Source organism: Camelus ferus, chromosome 24 (genome assembly GCF_009834535.1).
Source record: "Camelus ferus isolate YT-003-E chromosome 24, BCGSAC_Cfer_1.0, whole genome shotgun sequence".
NCBI classification, from domain to species: Eukaryota; Metazoa; Chordata; class Mammalia; order Artiodactyla; family Camelidae; genus Camelus; species Camelus ferus.
The window spans coordinates 6,209,687-6,232,416 of NC_045719.1; the positions used below are offsets into that span (position 1 = coordinate 6,209,687).

Consider the following 22,730-nt stretch of genomic DNA (forward strand, 5'->3'; position numbering starts at 1 on the left):
TAAACCCAATGAAGGACATGTACAAATCAGAAATATGACCAATTTGTAAGGCCCCAAATATTAAATTAAATTCTTACTCTAAATATAGAATTTAATTCTCAGAGTAAGTGTTCTACAGGCAGGAAATCCTAGAAACCATAAAAGAACCAGAGGCTTCCATCTAATACAATGGCTCCCAACTTGCTGTATTAAAAGGACTCCCATTTAAAAATGTGTCCTTATCTATACAGGAAGGGGGTCAAGCTGGGGCTGTTCCCCAAGGCAATAAGAATCCAGAACATTCTGACACAGCAAGACCCTGTCATAGCAACTCCTTTTACTCTTTTTTTTTTTTTATGGGATAATAACAGCAAAGCATCAATCCTAGATCTACTAGAAATGGGACAAGATGTTGCATTTTATTTGGTCTTGGATAGATGAAATGAAGTTGAAATGAATCAGAAAATTAAAAAAAAAATCTGTTATGTAACTTCAGCACCTATGTACTGATCTATGGAAGATTAGTTTAAGAACAACTTTTGTGTCTAAAACAAGAAAATTACACTGAAGGAGTTACATATTCCATCAGCCAAACTCTTCATAAAGAAGAAGTCCTGTTAAAGTGTTTTATGTGTTTTTGTTAATGTTCTTGGCAGCCCTATTGCTGCTTACTCTCTCGGTAACCAGAAGCTTTGAGGAGCTCAGTATAAGTCATGGGAACAGATCTCTTCAAAATAAATACTTAATTACCTCCTGCCCTCAGTGAAGTGGACCTTGAGGAATCAACTTACTTCCCACACATTCAAAATACATACATGAAATAGGGGTATAAAGTATAATAAAAGTACCTTTTTTAAGGGTATAAATTATGAAAGGTTTCTGCATGAGTCATTCCTATTTAGCATATCTGGATTTATTTTACATATAAAATTATTCATTCTCTATTTGTATTCAAGTATAAAGATATTTATAAATATTTCATTCATCTGCACAAATGTTTCCTATAAACTTAACTGAATAATCAAGATCTGATTCTGTAATAACTACCCTGCACTCTTAAACTAGGAATAATTTTTGTTGTTACTCTTCGTAATTTGGAAGTAAATAAACATTACCGTGATATGAAGGTATAAATCTTTGACCAAGGTCCTACTGGCAACCGAGCGAACATTTGAAACAGCTGGTGTAGCTGGCTGAATTTCAGGAACTAACTTCACGGGTTGATTAGGCAGAACATCAACTATAATCTTACAAAACAAAAGAAGCATTCTGATTAACAATACACTGATGGTTTAGTATTTAAAGAGGAAGAGAAGAAATAGCACATAATAAATGAAATATTACTTTAAAACGTACCTCCAATAAACTCTTAAAACTTTAAAAAATGCAGGATAAAAGGCATATCAGATTAATTTTTGAATGTTAACCATCTAAGAACAAATATAGAAACACTTAAAAACACAGGCAATTTTTAAAAATTTAGTGCACTAACGATAATGAATGGAGATGGTGTATGTTAAAACTACCTTAAACTTCATTATCCAGAATCCTAGTACTTGAAATGTTATTAACTGAAAAATTTTCACGTATGATTGGAGCAACCTTACCACAATATAGATTAAAATGTTGACTAATTGAGTCCTTGATATAAAGGGGGATGGAAAGGTAACTTTTGCATCAGGTCAAATTAATCAGCATAACTTATATATATTTATTCTAAAATTGCTGAAGATGGCATTATTTATACTTTTCATCCAATAATTAATCCAATTTTAAACAAAACATATCTCAACAAAGCAAGAAAATGGGAAGCTAAAGCTAACTGCAATGTATAAAAGGAGTAAACAAACCTGTTCACTATTAAGAATATTTGCTTTATCCATCATAAAGCCAAACTGGATACAATATGTTCCCACTTTGTTAGGAATTGCTTTATCCCTAAGTTAAAAAGAAAGATAAGATCACTGATAACTTTTAAACGGAGGGGAAGAAATTCAAAGCATTAACATTGCTGTTCCTTGAACAAAAAGTAAATGAGAAAGAAGAGAGTTACTATTACTAGATTCACCTTCATTCACCAAGTATTTCCTGCATTATCAAGCTTAATTCTGGATCTCTCTTACCTGGACACTCTTTCACAAAACATCTAGAACACAAACGCTGGATGTGGCAAAAAGGAAAGAACAGCAATATAAAGTTGACAGAGTAGTAAGCACAAAAACCAATGAATTATGTATCAAGTGAATTTTGCTTAATTTCTCCCCAAATTTCCAACTCAGTCTTGCATTGCAAAAGTAAAGAATATCCTGATCTTTTTATATTGCTTTGTTTTCCATTCAAGTACTATTCTAAATATTTAACTCTCTCTATATTAAACATTTATTGTGATTTAATTACCAATAAAGAACACAGTATCTAGTAAGAGACAGTCTTGTAGAATATTTTGGTCACAAACACAATGATTATCTGAATGACATTCTACGGTATACCTTGGATGATATGTGCAGTGTGGTTCATGATCTCTAAGGTGGCTCTGCATGTCATTCATATTCTCAAAATACTGGCATAACGCAGTAAATAAAGGCTTTTAATATATATCTGAAATGATATTCTGCACTGCAACATATACACAATCTTGGAGAAAATTATGTAGCCTTTCTCTAAGCCATGTTTCTCTGGGGATAATTCCTAATAAAGTTTTAGTAAGAATGAAATAAGACTTCTGCTTCCAAATGGCAGACCAATCCTTCCTGATGAAGACAACCATATTAAAAAAGATATTTGCCTGAAGATGTTTGAGAGATCATAAGCCAGAGTGAAAAATGACTCAGCAGGATGTAAGACAGTGGGGAGACTCTGGGAGGTGAGTTTCATATGTAAGGCTGCTTGACTCCTGGGAGAACATTCTAGGAGCAGAGGTGGACCTAAAGTAGACAGGATCGCAAGGGAAAAGCAACTCAGCTTTGAATTATCTCAATCTCTGAAAATGGACTGAAATGATAACAGACCACTAGTGGCTCAGACAATGGACAGAAGTAAATGTAAACTGTATGTGGAGAAAGATTAACTTCTTAGACTTTATATTATTTCTACAAATATTCATAAATAAAATGTATGGTAAAAACCAAACAAACAGATTCATGAAGAGGCAAGAATTAGAATGAAAACCAACAGAAATGAGACAATCAAAACAGACTGAAAGGAACTCTAGACAGATTTAATTTTGATCACTGCTCAGAGTCATAGAAGACAAGACTAAGAATTCCAACAACGAAATGGATCCTTTAAAAAAAAAAAAAAAGCAAATTAAAAATACCAACCAGAAATGGATAATGCAAAGGTGAATTTAACAGCAAATAGACACCAGTGAATAGGGATTAACTGAAGGTAGTTGAGAAGCAAAATCTAGAATGAAAACACAAAAAAATGTGGCACAAAGAGGCTAAGAGAGAATACTATAAGAAGGACAAATGTGCATGTAATTAAGAGTGTCAGGAGGAGAAGAGGGAAAAAATGAGGCAGAAGCAGTATTTGATGAAATAACGGCTAACAATTTTAAAGAACTGAACAAAGACCACAGATTCAAAGCTGGTGAAAATCAAATGGGATAAATAAAAACAAATCCACACATATGCATGTCCCGATGTAACTGGCGAAAACCAAACTCAAAGGAACCAAAAAAGAAGACATTGGGGTGGGGGGGTAGAGCTCACGTGGTAGAGCACATGCTTAGCATGCACAAGGCCCTGGGTTCAACCCCCAGTACCTTCTCCAAATATAAGTAAATAAATAAACCTAATTACACCCCCATAAAACAAACAAACAAACAAAAAAGGCAAAATGTGTGCTTTGAGGGGGAGGCTATAGCTCAAATGGTAGGGTGCATGCTTAGCATGCATGAGGTCCTGGGTTCAATCCCCAGTACCTCCTCCAAAAATAAAAACGAACAAACTGAATTATCTCCTACCCCCCAAAAAAATTTAAATAGGAGAAATAATTACTTTTCAAGATAACAACAGTTAAGAATGATCATCAATTTCTCAACAGAGATGATGGGATAGTGATGCGTGGCCTGAAAGTGCTATTAAGAAAGAAACTGACAACCTAGAAAACTATGTCCAGGAAAACATTTTTCAAATATGAAGTTGGAATAAACACATTTTCAGGTAAAACTGAGATAACCTGTCACCAGCAGCTGTGCACTAGAAAATATTAAAGGAACTTCCTCTGATGGAAAATGATCCCAGAGGAAAGCTGTGATTTGAAGGTTCACAGAAAGGATAAATGAGTCAGTAGATCTAAATGAACACTGACTATATAATAATGCACTAGTGCATTTAATATACACAACAAAGGTAAGTAAGTTGGGAGAGAGAAAATGGAGTTTAAGTGCTCTAAGATTCATGCACAGACCAAGAAGAGGGTACAAAATGTGAATTATCTTTTAGACATTGGTATGTCAACTATGTATGCTGAAAGAGAGAGAGAGAGAGAGAGAGAAAGAGAAAATAGTAAAAGAAAAAAATTTTACATAAATTCAAGTCAATGAGGAATAGAAAATAAGAATAGTTGGATTAAATAAAAAATAGTAATAGATTCAAAAGCAAGCACTGTCATAATTGTATGTAGTATCTAAACTTTTCAATTAAAACACAAATTATTAAAAAAAAATCTGCCAGGAAATTGCAGTAATCTAAGTCTGAAAGTAAATAATAAAATGGCCTCAAAATACGGAGTAAGTAAACACTGACAAAACTGAGAGAAAATAGGCAAATCCACACTCATACTAGGAGATTTACCACACTGCTAGGAAAGCAGACCATATTTTTCTGTATGTATATAGAAATAGCAGTATGTAGATAGAAAAATCAAACAAAATGACTACAGACTTTGACCTAATAAACATGAAAGACTGTACTCCAAATGCAGTATACATTTTCTAGTCCACATGGAATATGTACAAATACTGACTGTATACACATACTATAAAAACAAATGTCAATTAACTTCAAAGGATTCAAATTATACAAGGTAGGCTCTCTGACCACAGTGGAATTAAGTTAGAAATCACTAAATAAAAGAGAGTAAGAAAATCCCATAATTTAGAAATTAAACAATCTATTTCTGAATAAGCCACGGGTAGAAGATGAAATCACAACGAAAACTAGAAAATATCTTGATGCAAATAATAATGAAATCACAATGTAAAAACACTTGTGACTATTCCTAAAGCCAAGCTCAGATGGAAATTTATAGCTCTATATACATATATACGAATACTTAGTTATGTACACATGTGTATGTACAGACACACAAATATATGTATATATAGGTGAAAATAAATGAGCTAAGCAATCATCTCAGGAAGTTTTAAAAAGCCAGAAGCAGGTTCTTTGAAAAGACCTACGAAATTGAAATATCCTGGTAAGATTAAATAAACAACAAAAAGAACATTCAAATAACCGATGTCAAGAATGAGAGATCAACATCAGTCACACTGCATTCTAAGTGACTATATATTATGCTGTACCAGAGTATGTTACTGTGTTCTTAGGCTATGAAGAGTCAGCTACCATTGCAGTGACAAAGAAAAGCATGAGAGAAAAAGAGAGCAGTTAATTAAAATGTCAGTACTATTGCCTATATGAATTTGTTACATACTTTGTAATAAAAAAGAGAACTACAGATCCTACAAGCAATACAAAATATCATGAACAACAAATTAGAAAGTTTAGATAAAACTGAAAAATTCTTAGAAGATTACAAGTTACCAAAACTGACCAAAGATGACACAAGAAATACAAATAGTTCTGTAATTGCTGTATTTGAAGAAAATTAATGCATAACTATCACCTTTCTCTCAAAAAACACCAGGCTCAGATGGCTTCACTAATGAAATCTACAAAATACTTAAGGAAGAAACGATGACATTCTTACACAAGATCTTCCAGAGAATAAACTAAGACTTCGGGATCACTTCTTCTAATTATTTTTGTGAGGCATACATGACCTAGATATCAAACCTGGAAAGAAAATATATACACATAAAATCCAGGCAACCTTGACCCATTAATGTAGATGGAAAAATCCCAAACAAAATATCAGCAAAACAAATCCACTTATATATAAAAGAAGTAATACATCATGATAAAATTGCATTTATTCCAGTAATGCAAGGTAGGCTAAATGAACGTTCGGAAAAATAATGTACTGTAATTTATCACACTGAGAAAGAGGAAAAGTATTATATATCACCTCAACAGATGATGAAATGTCATCATCTAATGTCAATTCATGATAAACAATAATTCTTTTAGTAATGATTACAAATGACCAATCTAACAGAGACACCAAAATAAAAACCGTAAAGCCAACATCACAGTTATGGGTAAAATGCTGAAACGCCCCCTTTGGACTGGGAATGATATTAGAATAATCACTCTTATCACGTCCATTTGACATTTTACTGTAAGATATAGCCAGTGCAGTATGGCAAGAAAAAGAAATAAAATGTCTAAGGACTAGAAAGTAATAAACCTCATCATTATTCACAGGTGAGTGTGCAAATATTTAAAACTTCGTATTTGTTACTGGTCTGTCACAAGAAAAGAAAACTCAAGAGTATTTAGACACACATATAGTAATCTGACATTGCCTTGACAAGTGCACACTGAAAGAACTTTAAAAAAATGAAGGGAGGGAGGGATAAACTGGCAATTTGGGATTAACATATTACAAACTACTATACATAAAAAAGGTAAAAAACAAGGACCTACTGTACAGTACAGGGAACTATATTCAGTAGCTTGTTAATAACTCATAATGGAAAAGAATCTGAAAAAGAATGTACATATACATGTGTATACATATATTTAACTGATATATATAACTGAATCACTTTGCTGTACACCTGCAAATAATTCAACATCGTAAATCACCTATACCGCAATAAAAAATAAAGTACAAAATCACACACACACACACACACAAAACCCATCAGTCTATGACAGATTGGAAATTTTTTAAAAAACAAAAATTAGTCCTTCAGTACAGTCAGTCTGAAAAAGAACTGAACTAATATAATGAACATTCTGAACCTACTGATGATTTGAATAATTTTTAAAATAAGAGAAACCTTAGAGAGGATTCTGAAAAGATGGCAAGAAGTAGGTAGCATCAGGAATCTGTCTCCCCATCTAGACAATGACGGCACCAGTATAATCTATTTTGGAAACCTGGAGGCTATGGAAGGCTTGCCACTTCCAGCAAGCCGGAAGACCTGGATGGTAAATTCTAGTTAATTTTACTCAATTTCAGCTCTTAGCATACACAGTATCAGCTACTCATTGCCCACCTCCCAGCCCCACAGCAGGTAGCTCTGTACATGTTCCTGGAGCAGTCTGTATGGCGCTCACAAGAACCAGGGTAGGCAAAAGTGGACCCTATCCTCCCAATATTGGGAATACAGATTCTGTTTGCTGTTTCTGATTACAGAGTTACAACAAAAATGCTAGCAGCCACTGTTACTGCACCAACCCACAACATTCCAAGACCTATATCCTCCAGATTAAGCAACTCCTAGGAGGATTTAAAGGGCCAGCACTCTTTCCTGCCCCTCTTCATTTTTCTCTTTTTGGAAGCCAGACATTAAAGGACATTAAAAGCAAACAAACAAACAAAAAATACTGCATATATGGGAAAAATCAGAAAGTGAACTCACTTGCTCAGGAAAAAGGCTCAGAAAAGACCCGAAAAGACCTTAAGTTTACACTTAAGCCTGATCTGCGGCAGAGAAACAGCCTACAACAATTTAAAAAAGAACAAACCAAAAATCAAAACAATAACCAGCAACCTTGGAGAAGGCAAAGAATCTCAACCAGAGTTACCACATTATTAGATTCAAATGTCAAGTTTTCAACAACAACAAAATCACAAGGCAAACAAAGAAATGGAGAAGTATGGGCCATTGAAGGGAAAAAATAAGCCAATCAAAATTGTCCCTGAAAAACACCTGGTAGCTAATATACTAGACAAAAACTTTAAAACAACTACCTTAAAGATCCTCAAAGAACTAAAGGGAGATGTGAAAAATGTCAAGAAAATCATGTATGAAAAAAAAGGAAATACCAATAAAGAGATTAGAAAACTTAAACCAAAAACAAATTCTAGAGCTGAAAAGTACAATAACTGAAGTGAGAATTTTACTTCATGTATTGAAAAGCAGATTTGAGCAGGTGGAAGAATTAGCGAACTTGAAGATAAGACAGTGGAAATTACAGTCTGAGGAACAAAAAGAAAAGAGACTGAAGGAAAGTGAAGTGAGCCTAAGGACATCACCTGACACATCACCAAGTGCACCAATAAACACATCGTGGGAGTTCAAGGAGAAAAGAGAGAAGGGGAGGGCAGAGAGAATATTGAAGAATGGGCGAAAACTTCCCTAGTTTGATGAAAGACATGAACATAAATATCCAAGATGCTCAAGGAATTCTAAGTAAGATAAATTCAAAGAGACCCACACCAAGACACATTATCAAACTTTCATAGGATAAAAAAGAGAGAATATTGAGAGCAGCAAGAGAAAGGTGAATCTATTACATACAAGGGATCATTAATAAGGTGATCAGCTTTCTCATCAGACAGTTTGGAAGCAAGAAGGCTGTGGGTCAATGTTTTCAAAGTCCTAAAAGAAAGAAACAGTCAACCAAGAATCCTACATCCAGCAAAACTAAAAAAACTTTACTTTTTTGTCCCTCAAAAGTAGAGGAGAAATCACGACATTCTCAGATAAACAAAAGCTAAAGGAGTTTATTACCACGAGACTTGGGCCAGAAGAAATGTTTAAGAGGGTCCTGTAAGGTTAAATGAAAGAAATATAGGCAGTAACTTAAAGCCACACGTAAAAATAAAGATCTCAATGAAGGTAAATACACACGCAATTGTAAATGCTGATAGTAACGTTAACAACGGTTTACAATTATATCTTCTGTTTTCTATACTAGGCTTAAGAGACTAATATATTTAAAGAAATAAAACAAAGCAATTATTAGTCCAAAAGCAAAAAAGACATTTCTAATAAATAAGTAAAGAAACCTTAGACATCATCTATTCAAAACAATTTTTCAGATTTCAAAGTACAGGTCCAGAAAAAAGAAGCAACACTCAAAGTCAAATAGTTAATAAAACACTAGTTCAGCTTTTTTACTCTGTAAAATCTTAAGTTTAGAATTATAGAAATCCCTATAAAATAAGATATTATAAAGTGCTCTGACAACGTAATTCCTCTGCTGCTTTTGATAGTTTTGAAAGCAAGTGTATCTATCACAACAGTCTTTCCCAAAACCTTTTTACAATGTTTACAGACAAATAAAACATTTTTTCAAAAAATTTCCTGACCAAAAAATTAGGAGATATTAACATCTTGTATTCAATCATGAATTATTTTTCCCTACTCTAGCTGAGAAGGCAAATGTTGCCAAGGATGATTAACTCTGTAACAAAAAAATGTAAAAAAAAATGAAATGATTTGAGAAATACCTGAAGTAGAAGCAGCCATCTTCCTTGTCATTATCTTTTATTTTATTACAGCTAAATGTTTCTGCCTAGAAGAAGTAGGAAAGAAGTGGGGAGCGATAAATCACAAAGTTAACACAGTGTATTGAGGATGAAAATTTATGTTACCTTCATCAAATGTGAATCCAGATCACATTAGGATTGATAAATACACACACACACACACACACACACACACACACACACACACACCCCTTTACAATGCATGTATGACACCATAGTGAGATTACTCACAGTGGAAAGATACACAGTCATTAAAGGACACACAACAGATCGTTACAGTGGTAACATAATTTTAAGATAACAGCTTATTGGGGTTGTAAGCATAAAATATATATCAAATTTCAAAGACTTGGTACAAGAAAGTAAAGTATCATTAGCAAATTTTAAAATACTGAGTTCATGTTGAAATGGTTATTTTTGACATATTAGGCTAAAACTATATTAAAATTAATTTTACTTTTTTCTTTTTGCACTTTTAATGTGGCTACTAGTTAAACATCATCTGTGGCTAGTGTTGTATTTCTACTGGACTACGCTGCTTTAGACTCTCAAACTGTTCTCTCCACTCTATGCTCCTTTACTCTGCATTCTATCCATCATGTCTCTTTCAATCACATCTCTTTCTGTATTACCTCATTGTGATATTCAGTGGTTTTTTTTGCCTTGTGCTACTGTTCTCCCAGATATAATTTTGAATAATACTCTGATGTATTTTTTTAAAATCCCAAGTGATGGAATGAGTTACTTTCTAGCTCTCCAGTATTGACACACTGCATTTTTACATTAAATTACATATAATTTTATGGTAAATATAAGCTATTTTTAATTTCTGAAATGCTTTCTATGACTCACATTTGCTGGTGGCCGGTTCCCACTGTTAGACAGTTTCCACATTTTCATGGAAATACGTGCTGGATTAATATTTTTAATGATACTGTCATCTTCAGAAATAACAGTAATCATAAAATCTGTAATGGTGAACATTAAAAAATTATTTTCTTTCTAGTTCAATTAGTGGATTTGGCTAAATAATTTTATGTCTTAGGGCATACATCTTGTTTAAACGTTAATAAAATTCTGATGGAGAAATAAAACTATTCTTTAGTCTTCCCCAACAGTTTGTTCATAGAAGTTATTAATCATGACAGATAACTCTCTAGTGCTAAATTTCCCACAGAAATCTAATAAATACATCTCTGCCATCAACAGTCCTTTGTCTTACTGTCACAGTCTGCCATGCAAGATCAAAAGGGTTGGACTGTGGGTACTCAGCAACCTAGAATAGGCCAAACAGTTACAAATCTACACGCTTTATGTATTCTGAGAATGCAATGTTTACCTTCTTTTATGATTTTCAATAGCATATGGTAGCTAAACTATTATTATGTATAATAGTCCCCATATACTTATCATCTGTAATATTCACTTGTTACCTGTCAGTTTTTTAATCACAAGAAATAGGTCTTATCTCCCCTAACAGATTTCAAACTCCAAGTACAAAGGTTATGTATATATGTAACTTAATTATTTAAAATTATCGTTAATATTTCAATTGAAACTTTCTGGTCTGCTTCTTTCACTTCCTGTAACTATGAATATGAATTCATCCATTCAAGAAAACCAAAGTCTTCAAGAATATTACCTCTATAAAGCAAATACTATTTCCTATTGATTTGGTACGTGCCATATTACACTGAAATCATTTGCTTAGTTGATTGTCTCCTACATTAGACTGAATTCACTGAAAACTGTCATACTCACTGGAACTAAGAGCCCAGTATAGTGGATGGACATTAGTAGGTATTTAGCATATGTTTGTTCTGAAATATCTTTAATCATAAATTGTGATGTGATGTATTTCCATCCAAAGTAAGTTGAACAGTCTCAGTTCTGTTTGGTTCAACATTGCACCGTATTTAGGAGAACATACTCGTACAGTTCTTGACATTTAGCAGTTCACACTTCTGCAGAATTTCACAATTCAGTGAAAGAACAAACACAAACTGAATTACCTTAAGCTATCAGTTTATGTATGAACTTTTAATTCATTCTTAACCATTAAAGGAATGTAGGATATAGGGGTGAGGGAAGATATACCTAAGTCAAATGTACTTTTCTTGCCATTTAAAAAGCCATAACATGATTGCTTTTTTATCATGCTGAACACTTGGGATAAATTATTTATTCCACTAATGTAAAAGCAGACTGTCACTACAAATGTATTTTAAAACTGTGAATTACTCACCGGTGAAACTACCCCCTGCTAAAAAGGAAGCATCTTGGTCATATTTAACATTGAGACGAATGGGTTTTTCAGGGTCTGGAAGAATCATTAACTTAATTATAGGTCCTTCTATAGTATTCTTGTTATAGATGGCTTTAACCTGCATGATATGTTCTCCTCTAAAAAGAAAAAAGGGGGAAGGGGAGAAAGGGGTTTAAACTGCATTAGTTATAACTAAAAATTCTAAGACAATTTATACAAAGTTTAACTCATTTAGGAAACCTCTCTAATCCTGTCAGTTCCAACTCCTGACTAACACTAAGTAGAAGGCTAGCTATTACTCAACTTCATCAAGTAATAACAAAAAATCAATTTCTATAATACCAATAACTATCAAACTTTCAGTTCTTACCTAGGAGCATAAACACTGAACACTCCCAAATTAGCCCTGCCCCTTTCATCAGTTTTATGCTGTTGGTTTGAAGGAGTGAGCTGGAAGCAAAACAAAACAGTTAATTAGAAAATTCTAGGAATCAAATTCTTTTCTTCTATTACTATTTAAAAACCTCTATTTGCACACACTTCTAAAATCTAAAATTTTCTAATTTGAACTGAAATAATATTGTGATCACATAATCCAAAGGCATCACACATACTGATCAATTAAACTAGAATTTCATGTATTTCAATTACGATCTTGCAGAATTCAATGTTCACTGTTTCAATACCACTGATGTACCAAGTGAAGTTTGGTCATACAAACAATGAAGGTGTATTCCAAAACTGGGGGGTTGTGGGAGACAGCACAGGAGAAATAAACAAATATACATACATAATTATAAGTCACGGCATAATACTATATCCATTGTTATGTCATCTTTCTCTTAGGACATTTACTCAGATGTGCTTTTAAAATCTTTGTTGCAATATTACCTTTGTAGTGATAACCAAGTTTTTACTTTCAAGTAACTTGGAATCAGTGGCCACATTTCCTAATCATTGGTTAGAAGAGTCAGCCTTTTGCAGATGCTTCTCTAAAATCTAGATCATACTCTTATTTGGTGTAGAAAATAATCACTCTCCCAGAAGCAAGCATTAAGAACGAAAGTCTATCTGCAGTAAATGGCAGCAGTATATCAGACTCTCCCCTAAACCCTAATGCCTAATTTCTATTTAAAAGAACTTAAAGATTAGGTAATTATGCAGACAAAGAATGCAACAGCTGGTGAGACAAAAATGAGAAGGAGTAACTGAAATACTAAAAGTCCTGTATTTGTACCTGTCTCACTTATCTTCCAATCCATCTTCTCTCAACCCATCTTTCTCAAAGTATTTCTTCCATCTAGTCCTAAATCTTTGTGGCTAAGCCAGAGAGGTAAGTCTTCTATTTTATGCTATATAGCAGCAATATTGCAGTCTTTTTTGACAGGCATAAGACCTCTGACCCTGATTACTTTACTTTGAAAACAAATCCACGTGGATCACAAGTCATTCTTGGCACTTTAACCTCCTTTATGGCTTTTAAAATCAACTTGTTGGGTCCTGGTAAATTCCTACTGGAATTCTTAATGAACTAATGGATTAATTTCAAGAAAATTGTGTATTTACATAATATAAACTGTTCCCATTCTCTAAAATTATAAAATGTGGAGGAATGCCCAAGTCCGGCTGAATACAATCCCAGGAGCTCTCTTCCGTGTTGCCTGGCAACAACCTGGCTGAGACAAATGAATTCCCTTCAACCAAAAGAAGAGACTTGTCAAAATACAACTCTGCAAAGGACTGGCAGCTTCTTCCCCTTTCCCCTCGCAGAAGGGCCTCCAACTTTGTACCAGGCATTCAAAGCCCCTGCTAGATCCTAAGCCAGCTATCCTAATACTCATGGAAACAGCTGGTACCTAATCTTGGACTTCATGTATGTACCCAAACATTACAAGGCCATGTTCATGCTTGCCGAATTCCCTAGCACACAACCCAGTATAGGTCCAATAGCTATGCCCAGACCTTGGTAGCTCTCCAAAAGGTAGGAGAGTACTGGTATTCACATGACTCTTTCTGCTTACCCTCAGAGCTTGTAAATTTCCCCAATAAAACCTGTTCCATAACCCATACTGCAAGCCACTGTATCTGCTTTCATTTCCCTTGTCAAAATTATCTATTCATCATAATGTGAAATCTAAATATTATTGGTATTATGTAATAAACACTCAGAACATTACCCCTTGTTACACTTTTTTCAAGATACAAACTATACTTCCTCAAAATAACTATAAAAAAGTTTAGGTTGATTTAAACTAATAATAAAGATTATATAAGACTATATTTCTGAAGGAAAAAAAAAATAGAGAAATGTGACAGCTAAAGACATTCCCTGAGAATGAAAGCCACAATTTTAAGTAAGAAAATTATTTAAGAACATTTAACACTTACCTTTACATTGACACAACATTGTAAACTGACTCTACTCCAATAATAAAAATATATATATATATATATAAAGAAAAAAACCTTACCTTTAAATTGTTAGCTTTTACAAGACTTATTTTAACCTGTGGCACAGGTGCTGGATTATCCCACTGATCACAAAGTTGAACAATGAGAGGATTCTGTAATTCTCTTCCATTAATCACTGGGATGGACTAAAACAGATATATTTTAACAAACACTAAAACATATGTGCCAAACAATATGATTACTATTTTTATACTTTTAAAACAATCACTTAATTTATCTCTTCTAGTCACAAATAGCTTTTCATCAATTAAAATAAACTTGTGAAAGTCAATTACATTGTCACAATTGATCCTCTTCTCATAGACATACTTTGATAAAAGGAAAAATAGCATTTGACACTACTGCCTTCTAGAGCCAGTTAAGAATTCCAAAAATTACATATTAGAAGGACTTCAATAGAAACAGAAGCTTATCTTAGGTTCTCATATTTAGCACTGTCTACACTTAACTCCTCCGTCAATTGTCAGCACTCTGCCAGTCTACATGAAGCAGTAATGAAATGCACAGCTTTCCAGCTTTTGGTTAAATGGGACTAGTCACTGATAATCTACACTGTTTTGTTGGCTTAAAATGCTTCCTGCTTTTCCCTTACTTCATGTAAGGCCTGTGTAATTCTAGGAATTTGCAGGCAGACATATTAATACTGGATATATCAAAGGAAACACACTGTCAAGCAAGAAACCTGTTAAAGTCCAATCCTCTGTGTCAGATTTTAAAAGTTAAAAAAAATAGAAGATGGGAGAGAACTAGCGAAAAAGCTGATTTATCACCTCTCTCCTATTAATAACGCTGCCTCTGCTTCTTTCGTCCCTCACCTTACCTGAGGTAGTTGGTTACCAAATTAGATTATGAGGCTGCTAAAAGTAGGAGAAAAATTAATAAAATGTTATGGATAGAACTTTATGTTTTTTAAAAAACAATACCCTTGAAGCTGGTTTAGTTTAAATGCTTGACTACTAAAAAATTTTCATGGATAGACAATATATACTCTATCTGCCAAAGTTTATAAAAAGCTTGAATATAAAACAGTGCTTATGTTTCTAAATGTAGACACATTCCTAGTCACATTAATTGTCTATCCATCAAATAGTAACTACTTTTAACAAATATCTTTCAGTAAATAACTTTGTAGCCCAAGGTGTTAGTCAAAAATTTTTCTGCAAAATAGTGGGGAAAGGAAATATCCAAAATCAAATGTTCATGAATAAAAATCTGCCCTCTGCCACTTTTTAATATTGTCCTATAATTTAACATTTAAGAATTTCAGTTTCCTCATTTATAAAGAATGATAATATATGATAATGTTGTTGAAGATTAAATGAGAGAATATACATATACTTATGTATTTATGTTTTCCTATTTATCATGTTTAGGTGTTAAATCGGTTCTCTTTTTCTATTTAATATCCTGTGAGGGGAAGATAGATCAAGAGTTAAATTAGAAAATTCTAGGAAACCAGATATTCAATGATTATGTTTTCAGTCTTATCTACATTTAATGTATCTCTTAACAGAATCAGAAATTAGTTTTAGGTTTTATTTTTAAACCTTCTGGATTTCTATGGTATCTGCAAATCTTGTAATGAATTTTTGAGTTCACAAGCTATCATTATTTTTGATAATCCACTCCTACAAAACCATATGAAGAGATGCGTGTGTCAAGATTCTTTCCACTTCAAAGGTACACAATTATTCCATGACATAGTCAACAAATTCTGACATCATTAGGTACAAAAAAATGCATTAATTTACGTAGTATATGTGCTTCCAGATAAGAATAAGTACACTAGTTTTTCCGTGAAACTCGTCAGTCAAGACACTGTTATGGAAAAAAACTTTTTGAAGGACACTGACATACTGGTTTAGCTGTTTTTTTTAAACTCACAAATCAAAAAGGGCAATCTCAAAGTAAAGGATAGATATGTAAGCTTTTCTAAAGTGATCAGCTGCTTTATGGGATAATTTCATCTACTACCATGGTCATGTTGAGATCATTTTCCTTTAGAAAAAAATGTAAGTTTTCATACCAACAGATTAGGCCTTCCTACGCTGTAATGGAATGCCAGAAAGTGAACATTTTAAAATTAGAATTCTAAAAATTTTAACAAAAACTCAAAGGTAACAGATTTGATAGACATTTGCAAAATTACTATTTAAGATTTAACTATTTGCACTGGAAGGTATACTGAAGTTTTTATGGATATAATGAATGACTTGGTATCTGGTATGCTTTTTAAAATTCTAGCAAAAAGTTTTTTTCTAAGTCAGTGAGAGAGAACAATGAAATAAAATTAGCAAAAATCAGTAACTGTTGAAACTGGGGGTTCATTATATTTTTAATTTTATGCATGTTTAAAAATTTCTATAATAAAGTTCTTAGGATCTGAAGTACTACAGTATTTGTTGAACAAATGTGAGCACAGTGATGAATTAAATAATGAAGTATTATGATTCGTATTACTTTGTCCTTTTGTTATTGTTACTATTGTTAGTTGTTGTTACTTCAACAACAAAACGTATCTATTTTAATCTACTGACATTCTGAAGGCAATAAGCCATGTGGTGTTCAATTCTTTCCAACAAGGCAGGAAGTTACTTACCTCCTTTAATTCTGGCCAGTCTATAAGGAGAAGTTTAGCTGGTGGGCCAGAAATTAGCTGCACTCGAATGAAGTCAGAAAACTCACGCCAAGTAAAACAAAGATCCTTATTTCCAGGAGGACCTGGAATAAATTTGATGCCTCTTACACTTATACTTTGTGTATTTTCCTAGAGAGGAAAGCATATTGAGAAAAAACAGGGAGATAATGTTTAGTTTTCAGAAAAATGAAAGATGTTGTCACTAATCCATGTACATGCAGATGTGTTTCCAGTAAAACAATGGCAAGTAACTTGTACATATGCCAATACTGGTGTGCCATGAATTTCATTTCCTTGAGAGAAGAAAAAATTTCTCTTGAGGGAGAAATCTAGAAGGTTCCAGCTCTGTTCTTTTACCTGATCTTGCCCTGATTTCCCTCTTATTCACACCTGCACTGTCTCCTTTCTGTTCCCCAAACAGCCAGGCACATGCTCGCCCAACAACCCTTTGCACTTGCTCCTTCCCTCTGTTTGCAACATTCTTTACCAACAAGGCTTTTCTTTAGGTTCTGCACACAGAACACCTTAATCAGAGGGGTCTTCCATGACCACCTTATGTCATAGCCCATTTGACTCTTCTTCTTAACACTCATTTCTTACCTTTATATGCTCTCCCCATTACAAGATAACCTGTGAGAAGTCAGGAGCTGACTTGTCATTACTCAATCTGGTACTTAGAATGCCTAACACATCATATTAATAGATACCAATGAAACTAGTCTGTAATATTTGCAAAGTGACTGAAATACATAAACTGATTCCGTACTGGCATAAGCATAGTGGTATCTGCATTTTAACAGAGACCCCCTAATGATTTCATCATCTTAAATTTCCACTAACTACAAACCTATTCCATCAGATTTTAAAAATCAGAATTAAAATGTCATGTCTTATGACCTGAAACAACTGCTTGTAGAAGATTTTCTGTAAAAATATATTGCAAAATAATCAAAATTAATCTCCTGAAAAACCCACATTAATTGCAGGGGAATTTTTTTCATTTACAAAACAAATTTTCATTAGTACAACATACTGAATGTTCAAAATACATAAAGTCTAATGTAGAATTCCACATTTAATAGTGAAACACCAAATGCTCTTTTAAAGAGGTGATGTCTTAAGTAATGTTGAAAGTTTTTCTGGTTTTACTCCAAATCTTGAAAATAACATTTGCATATGCATTTATAAATTGCAGGTAAGTATAAACAGAATTAAGTACAAAATTCTGAAAGGCACCCTCTAAGGTCTAATGCTAAAATTATCAGTGGAATGTACTTCAGAAGAGCAGTATATTTTATGCAGATGTGGAAAAGATTTTAAGAAACAATGACGTATTAAAAGTACTTTTTAATTTAAAAAAAAACTTTAAAAATAGTGTTTTTTAAAAACAACTTTGGTTTCAAAAAAACCCCATAAGGTTCCGTTTTCTCTCTGCAGAGACTAGGGATAGACTCCTATTGTTTGTTTGAAAGTCAGTCAAGATAGTATCCCTTAGTTGTAAAACAGCAGCATTGACAAAGAAAGTTAATCTGGCTGAAAGATGAGCCACAGGAGGAGAGACGTGTGAGGCTGTGCTGTGGCGGAGCACTATGGGGCATTTCAGGCCATCCCAAGGAGGGGGAGTCCAACTCTATAGCACAGAATGCTCATAGGTCTGATGGGGGACCAGAGGATGGGAACTGAAAACTGACACTGGATTTGGTCAGGTGGTACAGGGCAGAAAAACATGATGGTAGTGGCTTGTCTGGGAATGACAGTAAAGAATGTAAAAACAGAGTTTACAGAACTCTTCTAAGAAGTTGTACTACAACAAGGAGAAGAGAAAGAGGGCAGTTAAGAGGACAGGGATTCAGGACCAAAGGAAATCGTGGGTTTTTTTGGGGGGGATGGAAGCAGGTGGGGAGTCGGGTTTAAGATGAGATATTATAGCATGTTTACATGCTAATGGGAATCTAACAGTTAGGGAAAACAAGATGTAGGAAGTCAGGTCACAATTTAGAAGTAATTTGTGAATGAAGATGGGAGTCTGCAAAAAGTGACAGGAAGCAGAAATTGTTCGTGCCCTTCAGTGGGAACACAGTTATCATCTGCAAAAAAGGTGAAGTCAGACAGCGGAAGAACCTGAAAGTCAAAGAGCAAACCTCATCTCTTACAGTAAACAAAGCACCATTAAGAGTTCCTGAGCAGGGCTAAGATACAGTGAAACAGGGTGTTTCTGGAAACTGGAAAGTAAGAGCATTAACAGGTTAGTGGAAATAGAAACTCCAGTTAGGAAGGGCAACAAGGAGGTTACTCTTGTGATTATTCTGTCAGGTAAAAGGTGTAATGGAGGCTCCAAACTGAAGAAGACTTTTAAAAATCATTAAATGCCCTAAATGGATTCAACTTTACTTGGGCCTTAGAACTCCTCCTTTCTGATCTACTCTAGCCTGGCAGGTTCCTTGAAGGCTCACTTGCAACATCTTCTTTTCTCAAAAGCTGTCTTTAATCTCTCCAAGAGGAATACATTGTGTTTGCATGCTCGTTTTAAACTGAAATAATTCCACCAGGGTTCTTATTTTTCAAGCTAATCTCAATTAACTGCACAGCTGCAAACTTTCACAACTAGTTTTCTCTCAGGGTTTGCTATTTAATGCACAGACATAACACCAAGAAATTTTATTGAAATAGTTTTTACATGAAAAACTACCTTTATATACATATCAAAATATGTAAGGATGAAGTGATATGATCCGTGGAATGTGCTTCGAAGTGATATGGTAAGAGGGGACTGATGAATGCTGAAAGCTGACTCATGGGATCATGGGCATTACTTACACTATTTATCCTATTTTTGCATATGTTCAACATTTTTCATTAATAAACTTATTTTAATGCCTTTTGTAATTTTTCATTGTAAACACTGAAATAAAATCTCTTATTTTTGTTCTCCCCAATCTTTTTGTTATATATAAGCTGAATGGAATAGCTATTACAGAGAAGAGACATACCTGAAAAGTAGTCTTCAAATGTGAGCTATCAAGTCCAATTCCAGCAATTCCCAAGGCAGACAAAGAACTTGGAGAAAATGCTTGAATCTGATTTCCATACTGATCTGTAACTATTACAACTATAAAAAGGGGGAGGATGTTTAATTTTAACTGTGTTTTAATAAGATACAAACAGCCATAAATACACTTAACACACTTCATTAAAATTATACTTAGAAACTCATTCTAACTTTGTTTTCTAGCATATTTCTTGTAAAACAGTAACTATACTTGTTTCTTTTATAATCACTATAAAAATGTCAAATATTAACGTAAGTACACTCATATAGATATATTTAACATGATGCTGATGTTAATCAAATTTTTATCATTAATATTTGAAGGAAATAATTTAGTATTATGTAATATTCTTGATGTAAGAAAAATACAGGATACATATAAAGTCACTAATGTATTTACTTTACCTTCGTGATATTAACTATTACTATTATTATTTATAACAAAAGTCAACATTTTTTTCAACATATTATTTTTGCCAAACTGATTTCACAGGTCAGCATGGGCAAAGATAGTGAAAATACTTCAATCTTCCCAATGGTGGATTTTAAAACAGTCATTGTATATAAATCCAAAGCTTTCCATTCAGATTATATAAGCCAAAACAAGAATGTAAGGACGTATTACAGAAGTGCTTTAAAGAAAGGAAGCAGGCCATACCAACCTATTTCTCCTTGAAGCTCTTGGCCCATCTGTACTGTTTTTCCACCTTTTAATTCACATTTTAGATGTTTAGGTTCATCAGGAAGTGGTCTGAAAATGGTTAATAAGTTAAAAGGCCTTACTTACACAATTCATTGTAGAAAAAAATTAGTTTCAATATGCTAAAAAGAAATACATATAACATTCATTTTCTAAAACTTAAATATAGTAACACCCTCTCCAAATACCGTAATCTATATAACATTGCTATTGACACAAAAGGAAATAGAGAAAAGATAGCTGGCAAAGATAGTAGAGAATACTGACCAAAAATAAATAAATAAATAAATAAATAAATAAATAAATAAATAAATAAATAAATAAATAAATAAATAAATAAATACACAAGTGTTAGATCATAGTATCTCTGCTGGATTAAAAGGAAGCCAGACAGGAGAGCACTGAGAAGGAAAACAAATGGGTCAGTAAGAAGGGCTCATCAAGAGATTTGGTCCTGGCTGAAGAGTCGTACATTTGACAATTTTATCTCAAACATGGAACTATTCTAAGCATTGGAATAGTACAGAAATGGGTAGAGGAATCAAATAGGAAAAGGTCATTGAAACAGAGGTTGCCAAGGAACTGAGAGGCAAAGGTGAAAGATGAGTTTTCCCTATTTTTACTTCAGTCTTTCCTTTTTCTACCAGGTGGACTCAACTTTGAAAATCATCACTAACCAATGAAAGAATTCTTCCTTCTGAACACCACACTGACTGATCGATCACACTGTTATCTTTTGTATTTTTCATGTTTTTGTCATTTTGCAGGTGTTTTCACTGTTGCTTGTCCTAGGAGGGTTTTCTTTTAATGAAAGTTCTAGTTCTTACAGACACCAGAGGGCCAATTAAGCAGGAGTTATAGTGATGTTAAGAATTAGTCACTATCTCTTCAGTGAAGCTTTATTTAAAACCTGTGAAAATGTGTACATTAAAAAGCAACAACATGTGTGATCTGGAGAAAAGTACTTTTGTTGCCATATGATGAATTTTGAGATATCTCAAAATGCAATATGCCCACAAACCTTACTGTAAATGCACTTTCCAAAGACACATGATCATCTTGGAATGAAACCTGGCAATAGCGCATATCTTTTACAGATGTTGGTACTTGCACATCAGGAAGCAGACCCTGTAGCAAATGTTCTTTGTTAATCTCAGGAGTCCAATTAACCTAGGAGAAAAATCATGTACTTAAGAATAATATAAAGCTTAATCTAATGCCCTCCTACTGCCACTTATCTTACTAAAGACTCTTCATTATAACCCACACTCCCCAGCTCCAAGGAAAAAGAAAGGTCTTATATGAACAGAAATGATGGTGGTTCAGATATTACTATGATGAAAGTATCTCCTTCTTTGTCTTTGCTGTTAATGTTGCCGTATCTTTCAATGCAATAAAATAAATATCCTTGTCATTTCTTTAGCATTTTCCCACAAGATTATCACTGTGGTAATAATAATATATAAATCAAATCATGTGATCAATTCTGAGAAGTAATAATTGTTTTGTTTTTTTTTAAGAATCTTATCAATACAGGTTTTGAATGAGATCTAGGCGGACTCTTATTCAGCAAGGTGAGAAAACAGAAGTTAAATCCACTGATGTAATTAGTATCCTGGCCACTTGATCTTTATCCACTCTCGGATGCCTTCAGGTCCAATTTTAACTTTACATCTCTTAAACTCCATTTTTAAAGTTAATTACCCTACTTTATCCTACTTTAACTTATAATCATTTCTATTTAAGAATTTTTAGCTCAACTTTATGCTTTTAAGCCTTCTGTAGTTGTAATACCTATATCACTGATATTCCAATATTCTGATCCTAGTTTATGTTGTTCTAATTTTCTTAGTCACCTTTTTATCTTTTTAAACCATCCTTTATTCTTTACCATACCCTTTTTTCTTTAAGGACGCAGCAAGCAGGAGTTACACAAAGAGGCTCTCTTCCCTCACCCTAGCTGTGTTACTTCAGAGAATTCCTAGGTCAGCTTAGGTTGACTTTCCTCAATATTAGAGAATTCTCTAAAGACCACAAAACCACTTTAGGG

The 22,730-nt window shown here is 33.5% G+C and overlaps 1 protein-coding gene across 1 annotated transcript in view; it reads right to left on the minus strand.

Annotated features, from left to right (window-relative positions):
- Positions 1 to 22,730, minus strand: part of SMCHD1 (structural maintenance of chromosomes flexible hinge domain containing 1) — a 114,887-nt gene that overhangs the window by 29,107 nt on the left and 63,050 nt on the right. The window contains exons 26-36 of the mRNA XM_032467403.1: positions 21,702 to 21,850; positions 20,643 to 20,731; positions 19,922 to 20,040; positions 16,893 to 17,060; positions 14,293 to 14,418; positions 12,192 to 12,271; positions 11,801 to 11,958; positions 10,408 to 10,523; positions 9,517 to 9,581; positions 1,830 to 1,917; positions 1,095 to 1,226 (exon numbers count right to left, since the gene is read on the minus strand). Coding sequence (XP_032323294.1) covers positions 1,095 to 1,226; positions 1,830 to 1,917; positions 9,517 to 9,581; positions 10,408 to 10,523; positions 11,801 to 11,958; positions 12,192 to 12,271; positions 14,293 to 14,418; positions 16,893 to 17,060; positions 19,922 to 20,040; positions 20,643 to 20,731; positions 21,702 to 21,850 — 1,290 coding nt within the window. The remainder of the gene's footprint in view (positions 1 to 1,094; positions 1,227 to 1,829; positions 1,918 to 9,516; positions 9,582 to 10,407; positions 10,524 to 11,800; positions 11,959 to 12,191; positions 12,272 to 14,292; positions 14,419 to 16,892; positions 17,061 to 19,921; positions 20,041 to 20,642; positions 20,732 to 21,701; positions 21,851 to 22,730) is intronic.